Here is a 15372-nt window from a genome sequence, read left to right on the forward strand (position 1 = left end):
TTCACGTCTAGTCCTGCCCTGACTGAGTCCCTCACGGCTCCAAACTCTTCTCAACAGTCAAAGATTGGCAAAGTCATCTCAGTCACAACACAAAATGGAAGATTTTGTTTCGTAAAGACTCTCAGGACAGAAGCTCTGAAAAATGTGCTTCCTGAGGGATTTAAAATAAAACTTTAAGAGAATGAGAGCAATGAAGCCTTAAACAGATTACCAGGAAGCCAGAAATTACCTTCCTTAAAGACAACTTTAAACAGAGATCTGATCCTCATCTGTCTGCAATGAAAACAGGAGCGCGTCAGTCAGCATTTATTGAGTGTCCGCTATGTGTACTGTGCGATTACTGGTGTAGCCACCACTGTAAAAATTATTTGTACACTCTTCAAAGCACTTTTATGTACATTAAAACAGAGCTCTCCTAGTTCAATTACTTGCTCACATGCTATGGGTATACTAATTGTGCTAATGTTGACACTATTATTCTGGGGATGTATAAGCAAGCAGTCAATATCTTCTCATTTGGCTTTCAAGAGCAATTTTCTCACCAAAAATCCATACTCTTACTTGAAAAGTCACCATCTAATTCCAGAACATTTTGCTCTTCATTTAAACTTGATTTTGTGTCCTGACTATGACTTTAGAAAATCTTGGGAGAAAAGGAAAAAAAGTGACACAAGCCAAAATGTTAACACTCTACTTTCCCAACTTAAACATTGCCATTGAACGTAAAGTATGTGGAGGTTTGGGAGTGGGTACACAAAGGAGATGGAAGAAGAAGCATTAGTGGAAATAACACTAGAAGAGTAAGAAGAATTGAGTTAAATTCTTGACTCTGCCAATAACTATTACTTTCACTCACTAAATTTCTTCAATCCTAAAATTAGTGTGCTTGACTGTATGGTTCCTAAGATTTCTTCTGGTTTTAAGATGTCACATTTTTCTCTTTGCAATTTTTTTGGTTTGTTTGTTTGTTTGTTTTTGTACTTTTATGTTTCTATCCAAAACTTAAAAGTTTGCAAACAGAAAGAGCCAGGGTGTATTCCTACTAAGTAGAAGAAATATGAATACAATTCTTAGTCTCCAAGGAGATATTGAGTAAATGAATCTTCCCATCTTTCATCTCTTCCTTTGCACTGACTGACATAGGATTCCAGTACTAAGCAAGCTATGACCACAACCTAATGTTGGTGCTTTCTAAACTTAAATATAATTAGAAGTTCCATGACATTACTAAAAGATAGATTATAAAAATATCAATAAAGGCCTTGCAAATTTTCCAAACAACTGAATTTTATAGGACCTTTGAATTAATTAAATCCTACTCTTCATAGTATATTAATAGGTATATTGGTCAGTATGCACTAATTACTGTAACCAACATCTGAAATTTTCTAGTGGCCTCACAGTAAATGGTTATTTCTTGACCTTGTCACAGTCCAAAGTAAATTGAAAGAGGAACTCTGATTCATGCAGTCATCCTGGGACCCAAGCTCCTTGGAATTGGTGGTTCCACTACCCCTAGTGATTCGAAATCCTTTTCTTCCTGCTGTGTATTTGGGGAAGGGAAAGTAGAGGATCATGCTGTGAGGATTTATGAGACAAGATTGGAAATAATCTTCCATCACTTTAGCTCCCAATACCTAGAAATTGGCCAAAACACCACACTAAATTGTAAAGGAGCCTGGGAAATGTCTAGCTACTCCCTTGGAAGAAAAGGAAATGACACTAGTGATTATCTAGCTAGGCTGTCACTATATCAGACAATCAAAAGCCTAGAAAAAGTAGAATCTAAACAGTGAAACCTCCTAATTAATGTTGGAAAAGCTTCATGAAAACCTTACAAGAAGCGGAGGTCTATCACAGAATTCCCAACTCAGCTTTGCCTTGTTTAAAAGGAACAGACAGTCTAGGCAAGAGTTCATCTCAACATGTCAGCTATCCCCTTTCCTATTATTTAGAGCCTTCAAAAATAGGATTGAACTTGTGTGCCCTTTGCCAGTCAACTTGTGGATTTCCCAACAGCCATAAAGTAGTTAGCTCTAAGACAATAATCTTTCTTCACATCTTCTTCAACCTTTTACTGACCAATATCCAAATGACCTTACTTATAGGTTCTCCTTACCGGGACAAAATTACTATTGCTATCCTGCAATTACAAGAAGAGGGGAAACTGCATATGATGAAAGAGAAGTGGTGGCGGGGAAATGGCTGTCCCGAGGAAGACAGCAAAGAGGCCAGTGCTCTGGGAGTAGAGAATATTGGGGGCATCTTCATTGTTCTGGCTGCTGGACTGGTCCTTTCTGTATTTGTAGCCATCGGAGAATTTATATACAAATCACGGAAGAACAATGACATTGAACAGGTGAGTCCTCTCTTTCGAGGCCTGGGTAATTGTTAGTATTATCTGTCTTAAGTTTGGTTGGTTGGTTGGTTGGTTGGTTGGTTGGTTGGTTGGTTGGTTGGTTGGTTTAAGGATGTTTGCACTTTTTTAGTAAGAGTCTATTGAACTAGATGCCCAGAAGAGCCATTTCTCTGTTAGAGCAAAGAGCTATTGAATCCCTGTTAGGTGCTGCTGAGAGTTCAGCCCCATCACTTATTAATGAGGAAAAGAAAGCAAAGCACCTTATACATTACACCCAGTTAGTTCTATTCGGAATGACAGTACAGAAATTCCAAAGTCAGTTAATTTATGGAACCAGTTATTTGCTCTTAAGATAGAAACCCTAGATACAGCAGGGAAGAAATAAATCCAAAATTGGAAAAGATATAAAGAGATATTTGAGAGAAATATTACCATCCCTTAATGTAGATGCTGAGCCCATGTACTGATATAAAGCAATTTATATAAAGATATAAATATAATATTTTGAAACTGAGCTCTTACCTCTATCAAGGTATACTTTGTAAAAGATAATTCACCTTTTTGTTTTTGCCAGGAATACAATAAACAACACAAAATGACAATAAAACACATTAGAAACTTTATTTTTTCAAAATTGTATTTAGGATTATGGTTGATTTCAACAACCAACCGCTTTTGTCTATTATTTTTATTTTTGATGGAAATCATACTAGTTTACATTCTTCTAAATCAGATGAATGTGACTAAAGATAATTCCTTCATAAACATACTAGAATAAATAAAATACAAAACTCATGGCATTGTAGTATATTAGGCCACCAGTGAATTTAAAGATATTGTTAGAATGTCAACACAATGAACTATTAACAGTTGCATAGTTTAATGCTCAGCTGTCACTGTCTTGAAATTCTTAATAATTTTTGAACAGGGGTCCTACACTGTCATTTTGCACTGAGCCCCACAAATTATGTAGCCAGTTCTGATGAATAATCTCACACTAGTCCCACTTTCTTCACATGGAAGTTCCGCTTAAGCTCCCAAATCCAGGTTGAATGATTATAACCGGATTTCATCATGAAAAATTTCCCCAAATCACAAGGCCACTGTGAGCACATTAAGTACCCCTTTCCTGGACCCTGATAGAGAAACTGTCCAATTAAAAGGGAGAATGGACCGGTCTGCTTTGTTTTAACGTTCAATCTGCTCTGGAGGTGTCTTGTTTTATGCAACTAATTTGACAAATAAAAGCTTGTATATGTTATGCTTTAATGTGCTTCTCATGATTGCCTGCTTCATTTGATTTAAATTTTCATTTAAACACTCATTTTTGCTTCTAATTTATTCATTTTTCTATATTTCTTTTCTCATTTCTTTTGCATGCAAGGCTTTTTGTTTCTTTTATGGACTGCAGTGTAAGCAAACCCATCCAACCAACTCTACTTCTGGAACCACTTTATCTACGGATTTAGAATGTGGCAAATTAATTCGAGAGGAGAGAGGGATTCGGACACAGTCCTCAGTTCATACCGTGTAATCAGTTAAAAGAGGAAAAAAAAAAAAAAAAAGGTGTTCCCAGAAGAAATTGTTTCTCCTACTTGGTGTTGTCAGTGCTATCTGTATCTACGAAGCATAGTCATAATTCTGTATCCCTTTAAGATAGGAAAATTCAGGTACTCTAGATGTTAAATTCAATGCACTGGAAATAGATGTACATTGTGTGCTGAAGCAGGGCATAATTGAGGCATATAGACTCCAAGACGTGTGTATACAGAGGAATCTGCGGTAGCATCAAGTTGTCTTAGTTCTGTCTTCATGCATTAAAAATAAGCAACTATTTCCTCACGAAAAAGTAGATTCAGACGTTAAACAGTGCAAAACATGAAAACAAAATCCTAATTTTATGAACTATTTTTCATCTTGTGAACCTTTTTTTCCCTGTTTCCTTCTCCCTATCTGAAAGGTTCTGTAGATCCACACACTTTCAAACAACCCGAAGCCCTATCTTTTCATTACAATTCCAGAACAATGTTAATTTTTAATTCAAATTCACTTCACTATTTAAAATGTATTATTTAGACAAAAACTCAAAGATGTCTTAGATTTTAAAGATTTAAAACAATGTGATCCAGAAAAGGAAAAGGAAACTTCAAATCTCTGGTGTCACAGAAGAGCGTGAGCTGCGTGAAACCTCACTCAGGAAGGCACACATGGGTGAGAATCATTCCTGGGTAGGAGCTCATTAACATCGAACTCTCCAGTAACACGTACTTGTACAGCTCAACAACTATCAGTAGGTTCAGAAAGATAGTGCGTTCAGAGTCTCTAAGGAACTGTGAGGTGTTTTGTTGTTGTTGCTCAAGCTGTATGTTATTTCTTGCAAGCCTCAAGCAAGGTCCTCAGCTAGGAATTAATGCTCAGCATCTTCTATTTTCCACTCACTTTATCCTCTCTCTTTGCACTGATGAACATCTTTTTACAAGATGTTATTTCATTCCCTTCCCACTCCACCAGGATAGAGTGGTTGTTCTTGGAGCAATCTTTTCTGAGCACTGGAACTTTCACACTCATTTGTCTGGCTGCTTTGCCATTATCCATTCATTCCCAGTGCATTGGGCAGAAGGGCAAGGAGGAGAAAATAGAGGAAAGAATTTCCATGCACATTAGTTACAGATCTCTGTGGATTTATTTTTCACCCACACTCAAAGGGCTGTAAATAATTCCCCCTCTAACTCAGCTTGGTGACATAGGAAGCCAACTGCATATTTAATTTGTTATGATGGAGGATGTCTGCCGTTCCTCTGGGCTTGTTTCCTCTTTACAGTGAGCAGGGGAATTGAAGAGACCTTTCATCTTCCCCCAAAATGGGAGCAGTTGTTCTTTGTTTTCATTAATGGGATCACCTTTTGACATAGGAAGTGAGCCCCCACCCCAAAACCGTATTGCTCAGAGGTAGAAATATGCCATCTGTGCAGTCATGTAACATTTTGCCTTCTCTTTGCTTATCTTTAAATGGTCCCCAGTTTTTGAATCACAAGTCTCTCTAGTCAACTCTATATGTCTCCACTAAAGCATGTTCAGGAAAGTTGACTCTTGCCCTGGTTGCTTCTCAGTCTTGCTTTCTTCTTTAAATAAACGTATTTTTAAGAAAATATTTGTAAATTACACTAACATTTACTTACTGTTGTTACTGAAGTGAAAGCAACATACTGTTTGCCCTAGTTCAGAGTTCATATTTTTATACTCAACAGAATCAGATATTGGGTTAAATATTATATTATTTAGATTCATAATTCATTGGTCCTGTAAATAGAAATTACAAAAGTTTATATTCCCAAGGACTATCTAATAAACCAAAAATGGTAAATGGGTGATTGATGAAGTATAGATGATCAGGGTTGACAATGACAAAACTTCAGTTTCTATAGCCACTATCCTTTAAAAGCATAATTCAGAGGTTCAGATAAAGAAATGATCCCTTCCAAAAATTAATACTTGTGTACTCCTTTAAGCTGTATGCTACCGAATTCTGATACATATACATTACTTTACGACTTTCAAAATTTTTTCACATATGGCATTACATTTAATTCTTTCAACAATTTTATTTCACCTTTACTAACAGAAATAGGTATCAGAGTCAGAGACCTGGAGTCCTACACATTTGAAACAGAAGAGAATTTTCTAAATCAGCCGTACTTAGGTTCAAGTTCTAGTACAGCCTCTGTTTAGTGAGTATAGACAAGTGACTGCATTTCAAAGTCTTGGTTTCTTAATATGTAATACGTCCTAGGATGCAGTGTCTAGGTCATAAAGTTGTGCGAAGGAGTATTTTTCAAACTAGGTTCCACTGACAGGTGTTAGTCAAATAAGATTTTCGTGATCCACTAACCCATGGAGTTATATGCTAAATGTTCCTTTATTGAACGCCATCTCAGTGTAGGTAATATGTTACCTATGATGCATTTAGAATTTTCAACAAGATGAAGAAATATCTAGCATTTCCCAAACTTGTTGGATCACAGAATCTTTTTTTCCCCAAAGCATCTTGACAGACCAGAGTTTACAGATCGTACTCCAAGAAATGTTGGTGCAATGGGTCTCTTATACAACATGCTTTATACCATGCCTGGCATGTAATTGCCATTCAATAAATAATAGTACTTATGATTTGAGGTAATTTTTTAACTTCTCAGAGCCTCAGTCCTAGGACTTCATTTGTCAAATGAAGATAATACATTAATTTATAGAGGGGGTGCCAAAAAATATATACAAGTGGACACTTTGGTCAACACTGCTCAAGCAGTAGTTTGCCATAATCAGAAGCGTCTGGATGCTGATCGTAACCACTTTGAGCGCCTCGTATGATTGCAGAAGTCAAACGTGACTTGTATTCATCTTTTGTTATCAGTATACATTGAGTATTACAATTTTAATACAGTTTTCCTTTCTTAAAATGTGTATACATTTTTTTGGAACCCCCAGTATTTGCTGTGAGAATTAAATGAAATAATATAATGGCATAGAAAATGAAATCATTTATAAAGTCCTGTTAATAAATATCGGTTAATAGGTGTTAGGTCCTTATAGAGAAATTAAGTGTTGCTCTCTGGCACACGGGCAGCAAGTACAGTTTATCATGCACCTTAAAACAAAGTCAGTTTGGAAAACATGTTTTCTAATTTAGAGGTTCAAACTGTCTCTAAGACCACTTTTCCTCACACAAGCAACAAAAATTAATGGCAAGTTCATTGCACCCAAGAGGACGAAATTGGCAATACATGACAACCTAAAGTGGAAGTTCTGAACCTCATCTCTAGGAATATTAACTTAAATAGTCTGGAATGGAAGCAGAACAGTAGCAGTTGTTAAACTACTCAGTTGATTCTAGTGTGCTGTAGCGATCCAAAGCAGACTCTTATGTGTATAATTGGCACTAGATAAGCCTTTGCTGTTTATTGATTGATTCTCTCGGTAGGACAACTAATTCTAATCAAGATAAGCAACATATATTCAGCATTCGATATGCAATACAGCCTTTGAAGGGAAAAGTCAGGAACAAACTGTGCACCTCTTGGAGACAGACATTTTACTGTATTCAACTGATAATCTTCATGTCTCATTATAAATGCTAGGCCTACTCAAAATGATCAAGCAGATGGTTTACTTCTCTCTCTGTGCCCTCCTCCTCCCTTCAGGAACTTCAATTTATTTCAGAAACCGAGGTTCCTTAACCTCTCCTCTTTCTCTTTTTATACATGATCTCAGATAACCAATTCTTGTCATCAAGTAAATGACCACTAAGTGACACCACCAGGGGCCATTGCATTTTGAGTAAAATTTAGATTTTTTAAAAAAAAAAGGCTTGAACATGAAAAAAATATTCAAACTCTCTATTTTTACATCACTAGTTCTCAGATTTTGGTGTACCTCAAAAATCACCTGGGCAAAATTATGTAAAATATGGACCTACCTCCAGAGATTCCGCCTCAGTGAATATAGTCCAGGAACTGGCATTTTTTAACAAAAGCTGAAAGTGAATGCTTAAAACTCATTGCGCACATCAGATGTTCATAAAAATTTGATTGAATAAGCAGTTTTCTCCAAAATTAGGTCATGTACATGAGTTTTCATTAAGATTTTCCAATACAAAGGGTGTTTTTTTTAAAATAGCTTTTCTTACATGAGTTGTTTTTGGGTTTTTTCCCCCAACAATCCTACATACAGTTGTGATATTTAAAAGCAGTTGTTAAGTAAGAGTTCTCTTTACAACTATCCACTGCATTTTGACTTCAAATTTGGTGGTAAGTGTGGGTTTTTATTAACACTGGCAGGTTGTCTTGTAGCTTATATGTTGAGAAGTATTGTTTAGAGTGAGGAAGAGAGCAGAGAGGTATGAAAACAATGCACAAGTGTATCAACACCTTGTAGCACGTAATGTTGTCAAATTTGTTTCCTAACAAGCCTGTCTATAAGCTAATGCAATAAGAGAAAAAATAAAGGTCATTCTGTTTTAGATTAAAATCATGAATTGAATTATTTTAGAGTTCTTCCAGGAAAATTGGAACCCCCCAAGGAATACATGGTGGGTAGAGATTACGCCCTTAGGAAAATCATTTGCATGATATGATTATAAACCCATCTAAGGAAAATTATTTGCAAACACCACACTGCCTTTGACTAGTATTATGTTTTAGATGAGCCATCTGTGGTAAGGCAGCAAAACAATGAATCTCGATTAGTTTCCAAGCCCATGAGCTTTATACTGTAAAGGTCTACTTCCCAGGAAGCAATTTAAAAGTGGCCTGAACAGCCCTGAAAGGCAAAAGGAAGGCAAAGCATTCTTAGTTCTTTTACTATTTTTCGTATATCTAACTGAGCCAAACGGCATTATTAATTAACTTTTACAGATAATGAAAAATTTCTGCTTGGTGCTGCAGTTTTAACTTTAGGAACCATCTCATTAGGCTTTTCACAGTTATGAAACTTTATGTCCAGATGCACAAGCATATTAAAAACGTTTCTGCTCTCCAAATCCTCTCCATAGAGACAGATCTCACAGAAAATGGGATTCTCCTTTAAATTTTCCAAGACATTCTATTTGCAAAGATAAGGGCTTTCTTGTGATAGAAAACCATCTTTACAGATGGGCTGTGTGCGTTCACACCCTACAGAATCTGAGCTTTGTAGGTGGCAGCCCAAATAGGGCTAATTGTCCCAACTCTACAACATGTTTCCATGTCACAATGTAGACATCCAGATACACACAAAAATAATGAGCTAGACCAGAGTAATGTAATGAAGTTACTGTAGTTCCTTCTTTCATTTAAAACTTGTTAATTCAGCTTAACCAGCACTTTCTTTCTGCCCAATTTTTCAATTGAAGAAGAGTTTCAAACTTAAATATTCAGATTTTTCAAGTTCACAAAAAAATGTTGCCTTGATCACATGGTCTTTACCAACTATAATTGCTACGAAATGCCCACCCTAAATTGGTATTGATCTTTCCTCAGTGTCCTTTGGCACAGTACCCAGTGTTTCTAAGTTCCTTCAGCTTCATTTCTTCCGGAGTTTGATCACCTTGTTTAACAAGTTATTTGCATAAGTCTCTTTTAATCAGGTGATTTCTCTAAGTGTGCAAAGAGGCTTTCCTTTGCCTGGAAACCCAAACATTCATCAATTAACAAAGAGTCCAGGAAATAATTAACATCCATTTACAAGTATCTTTTCCAATGTACAAGTTGGCACTGTCTTATAAACCTGACAAATGCTGAAAGATGTCTGTGGCCCATTGGAAAGGTGATTTGGTAATCACAAACCAAGAATTCAGGTGCCTGTGCTAAATGTCTGTGTGTCTGGGTAAATCATTGCACAGCCCTCATTCTTACCACTTTTCTCATCTGTAGAATGAGAGGGTTGCATTTAAAATTCTCTTCCAACTATGGTATCTTTAAAGTCTAGTAAAAAACTGAAAGAAAACTATAGAAGCAATGCAGAAAAAAAAAAAAAGCTTGGGGATATATATATATATATATATATACATACATATATATGTATGTATGTATATATATATATATATATATATATATATATAATAAGCATATAAAATATATTTTTATAAATATATATGTAATCCCCAAGGTTTTTGTTTTTGGCATGAATTTTCTACTAGACATTCAAAATTTATATAAATATATGTATTTAATAAGATTGTGCAGTTATCTTAGACATGTTAAATCCTTATTTAAGTAAAGAGAATTAGCTTTCCTTGCTAGTACTTCAGCGTGGAATGGAGTGCTCCAGACATAGAAAAAAAACAGCCATTATGACATCAAAGAATAAGAGAGTTCCCATCCAATTAATCATAAGCAAATCATTACAAAGATCATGAAGTTTATAGAAATAGAATCATTCTTAACTTTAATAAGCTTCCAGACTAGATAAATAAAATTTTAAAAATTAAAACCAAAGCATGTTACCTAAGAAGCTATTTGGAGCTATAGAACTTGTTCATTCTCAATCACAACCCAGAAAGTAGGAGATCAGCAGGGCTGGAGTGCACAGGAAAGGCTTTATTTTGTAAGAACATAAGTAATTCTGCTAAAGAGACAAAGGAAGACAAAGGAAAAGGATGATGTGCTTTTATATTCCATTGCTTTAACCCCACCTTTCTCCATCATCAAGCATCAAGGTTTTTATATGTACTACTTCCAAGCTAGAGATGAGTCAGACTCTTAGCTTTTGAGTTTTAAGTTGACTTTACAGATTTGTAGCATAGACAAAAATCTTAAAAATCATGGCTTTCAACCTTAAGATCCAGGTGTTTTGTTGAATACGTTAGTTGTTTCAATTCAGAAAGTTTATCTAATTAGCAAGAGCCAAACCCAAAGGACCAACGCTGGGAAAATACATATTATAGTGTTTTCCTACCTCATTTTCCTATCCCTGACCAGTTTTTGACCACTAGGGATGAAAGAGAAAATTGGAGGGAAGTCATTAGAGCTTAGATGCTACCCAAATACCTGAGAGGACGTCATGATCGTCCCTGAGACAAATCCCAACTGGGAGGGACAGGAAAATAGAAACTTCCGGAAAGTTCAGGGAGTCCAGAGCAGAAAATGCTATTCTTAAGCTTACAGAGTGTAGTCCAGGAGATGGCAAGACTTGTAGAAAAGTCTTACATCCAACCCTCTCGTGAATGGTAGAACAACCATGTGTAGGCAGTGAGCCTATGAGCATCTTCATAGAGTCCTGCTCAACCCCACAGCTTCCCAGGGGACATATCTATAAACCCCTGGCCCTTCCCAATCAAGAGCCTTGTGGAAGGGCTGAGAGAACCAGTAGACTGAAAGACTTGAGATAGGAGTGGAAAAGACTAAATGTGTGGACTTCGTGTGGAGACATGATGGGACCATAGGCATCTCAAAGGACACGGCAGACATAGACAGCAGTACCCATGTCCTAGTAGGATATCACACCACAGTAAAAGTCAAAAGGACAGAGGGCAGCCATGGACCAGCTGCTTCCACTATCACCAATGCCTCAACCCTCTAAAACCTCTTCTAAGCCCAGATGCCCCTGAGAAAGAAGAGAAGGGAGGTGGGGCGATAAATGCATTAACTGAGCCATAAACCAAAAGAAAATTTAGTTGTAAATCAAAAGTGAGTTACCTTAGTTGACAAGATCTACTAACAGATGGGGACCTCTAAGCTAAGGTGATAGCTTGAGTTCATAGCTTGAGAAAAATGTATACTTACTACATGTCGGCATAAGTTGGTACCCCAAAGGACTCTACATGTAGTACACACATACACTGTGGACAATTAAAACATCATGTTAGGATCAATTTACCTTGAGGCCAGGGCCATTTTCTGTATGAGAAGGGGCATGCAGAGAATTTCTTGTAAGTTTATTTTTATGGCCCTGCCAGCCTCTAAGTTGCTGAAAAGACCAGACCTGCTTCTCCATGAGGTGAGAAAAAGCCATTCCCCATAATATCATCTCAGACCTTCAGCTAAGAGCCCTGGTCATACACACGTGAGGCAAGTGTGTTGGCTCCAAGCTTGCAAACAGGACTGAGAGAGACTTAGGAGATATAGAGGAGCCAGAAAGAAGCCAGGTGATAGAGAAAAAAGTCACATTGGCCTCTGACGATGACTCCAGAGAGGAGAAAGGCACTGTGGGTACTTTGGATTGGTAGGCAAAACCACATTTTTGCCACTTTTAAGCAAGGAGAGCTGCTCACCTCCAGATACGTGAGGCCCACCTGAAGCAGAAGCAGTTCTCTGCTCTGTGGCGTGGGGACCACTTTGCAGCCTCCACTCCCTTCTGTGCCCTTTATTGGGGAGGGAAGTTTCAGCTGTTTTTGAGCACCATTCAGAGGCCATGGGAGCCTCAAAAGACAGTGTCCAGAAGGCCTGATGGTGGGCTCTGATGATATTTCTCCTCTCTAGTGACTGCTTCCTCCGAGAGTCTGGGACACAGAGTGGGCACAATTTCTCTGTGTTCCCAGGTCTCCACATGTTTGCCTTATTCCACCCCATGGGAATTTAATTTCAGAAGGTGCAGGCAAGGGCCCTTCTCAAGTATTCCTCAACAGGTAGGCTCTCCCATCACCTGGTTGGACATTTTCCCTTGAAAGCAGACAGAACAGTCCTATCTTCACCCCCACCACCAATCCTAAATGCTTTTTCAATTCAAAGTACCTTCTTTTTCCTTCTTTCAAACACCTGGCTACCATAATTATTAGCTTCAAAGTCTGCAGCAGCTTCTGTAGATCCACAGAAGTCTATTTAAGAACTCAAAGCTGCAAATTTGACTCTTTCTTTCTTTCTATGTCATCTCTATCCTAAGGGCAATGTATATAAAAGCTCTTGCATCAACTTTAAAAGTGGGAAAAAGGATTGAGTTTCAGAAGAATTGGAAAAAGCACATGGATTAATACCAAAATGTTACATTGCCTCAGTGTTAACCTCACTTTTCAAAGATTTCTGTGAAATTATCCCTAACATTAGAGGAGAATGAACATATACATTCCTTTACCCCAAGAGGTTGGGGGTATAGCCAGCCCTGGGCAGTCACCCTCAAGGTGGAAACTTTCTTTAAGAATTCTTAAAAATAAATTATACACACACACACACACACACACACACACACACACAAACACACAACACACACATCATTCTCCAATATACTTACATTTATTTTAATGGAATAAAAAATTTTCTAATGAAATCGTTAAATAAAGAAGCACCAAAGAAAGATGATCCTTGTGTATCCAATGTCATCAAGTAACCCTCTGTCCCTCAGAGGTATATCTTTATGGTTTGAAGGAGCTCAGGTGGGAAAACCAGGAATTCTAGGGCATGCATTCATGCAAAGAATTAGAAGCTTAAATCTAGGACCTCAGAGGGCAAAGATGGTGGCACTGCTCCAGGTGTGGGAGCGAAGATGAAATAGAGAAGAGAGGTAAAGGGACATAGAGATGGTGAGAACATGACATTAAAGGGAGCGAGGAAGAATGAGTTAGTGGAGTCAATGTGTTACAGCCAAAGGGAAGACAGTTCTGTAGTGAGCAGTCAATTATGGAGAGCCAGGTTAAAGCATCAAAGGTACAGGCAAACGGGCAGGCAAGGGATGGCTTCTGGGTCACAGGTGGGTATAAGCGATGACCACCCTTTAAAGTCTTAGTTCAGTGTCTAGGCTTCCTCCTTCCTGAGATTTCTGGCACAGACTCAGGAGATGAGAATCAGCTTCCTCATTAGCTCTCAGGCACAATTCATCATAACCACTATTCTGGAAGCTAATATGGTGGCTGACTCTCAAGCTCTCAGATGCTTTTTTTTTTTTTTTTTTTTTTTTTTAATTCCAAGGATGGCTGCATGAAAAATGGTCCAAGGATTATGAATGAACTCAGAAAAACTGATAAAACCAGAGTAAATTGTACCCAAATCCTGAGTTTTGGAACACAAGAACTTTACCCTAAGATGGTGTACGCGTAGCTATTTCAAGAATCTCCCTCCTTCCTTCTTACATAATTAGTGGGAGATCACTGAAGCCTGACCTCTGCTCTTGGATCATCAGTTATTCTGTGAAGACGTAAAACACTGGTACAGATAGGTGACCAGACTTCCCAAAGTCTTAGAAAATGCATGAATAGAATTCTTCTGTCCTTGTTCCTTGAAGTTTCCTGACTCTACACCCAAAACATTTTGAACATTCTAGTTTGCTCCTACATTATTCCCCTGAATTTAAGAATGGTTAGCTTAGGCATTCTTGTTAAAATATATATATATATATATATATATATATATATATATATATATATATATATATATATATCTGTGAAAGACTGTCTCCACAGAAATATGGCAGTAATTTGACCAAACCAAGAAAATAATAATAGCTAGCAATAATAATCCCATTATTTCTCAGTAACCTATTCCTTGACATTCTATATTTTACTGAAAATGGTCTTTATAAAAAGACTTCAAGGCATAGCTTTTCTTAAAGTTTTACCAGGTCTATACATAAAATGAAAGATTTCACACCTATAAAATGAAAATATTATCCAAATCCTTCTGCCATATGTAACATGGGCATTTATTAGACAATGTCACAGAACTCTTCAGGTGTCTTTAAAATAAGGAGCCTAATAAAGTAGGGAGAAACTTATACAAAATGTAAGATTTGTATTAGATTCATGGCTATACCAGAGCTTCTAAAAACTAGTTTGTCAGAAAAACCCTTACAGGTATGCATCCAAAGTAGTTCTCCTAAATATACCAGTGAATGAGAGCACTGAATACATAAATGTTAAATACACATGAGAAATCAATCTAATATCTATCAATCTGATGCCAAGTTTGCAACATCATGAAAGCCAATCTCAGACAGCCTAGCCCGGTTTTTTTTCAATATTTCAAATTCAAATCAAATTCTTACACAGAGATTTTCCAACAACTTAAAAAAAAAAAAAAAATCATTCTCCTGCCCAGGTTACTTTTTTCCTGAGTTTATTTTAGGTACAAAACAAGAAGAACTTGATTAGCTTCTCCCACCCCTTCCAGGCAATGTTTGCAATACAAGGCTGACCGTGTAAGGAGAGAAGATAATTTATGCTCAGGTTCACACTAGTACTAAGAAATCCAATATTTGGGATTAATCCAAAGGAGGTGTCAGGTAGCCAGCAATTACAAAAAGAAACAAACCAGAGAGGAAGATAGTGGTAAGCAAAGGAAAGCAGGAAAAGGCAGGAAAGGGGAGGGACACATCACAGGCACCGAAGAAGTGGAGAAGAGGAAGACTTTCTGCAAAATAAACAAAAAGTCTTTCTCCTTTGGAAACCAAAATAGCTAAAGTTGTACTTTAGAAGTTTCAGTGGCAATCTCTAGCAGACTAACTTCAGTTTCTCAGTTTCCTTTCTTCTATAAGAGAACACACACACACACACACACACACACACCACTTCATCTCTGGACAGTGTCAGGAACAGAATAAATGGCAGGAACATAGTT

The 15372-nt window shown here is 37.2% G+C and overlaps 1 protein-coding gene across 9 annotated transcripts in view; it reads left to right on the top strand.

Annotated features, from left to right (window-relative positions):
• Positions 1-15372, top strand: part of GRIK1 (glutamate ionotropic receptor kainate type subunit 1) — a 358341-nt gene that overhangs the window by 338735 nt on the left and 4234 nt on the right. For 6 of the 9 annotated variants that reach the window (XR_012494071.1, XM_019729912.2, XM_019729911.2 and 3 more), the window contains one exon: positions 2109-2359. Coding sequence is in view for 8 of the 9 variants with exons in the window: in XM_019729912.2 (XP_019585471.2) it covers positions 2109-2359 (251 nt within the window). In the remaining variant the exon portion in view is untranslated. Of the gene's footprint in view, positions 1-2108; positions 2360-3743; positions 9868-15372 lie in introns of those variants that run through there. The other 3 variants (XM_074326232.1, XM_074326228.1, XM_019729910.2) reach the window with 2 other exon arrangements.

The sequence above is a fragment of the Rhinolophus sinicus genome, linkage group LG01 (assembly GCF_036562045.2).
Source record: "Rhinolophus sinicus isolate RSC01 linkage group LG01, ASM3656204v1, whole genome shotgun sequence".
Lineage (NCBI taxonomy): Eukaryota > Metazoa > Chordata > Mammalia > Chiroptera > Rhinolophidae > Rhinolophus > Rhinolophus sinicus.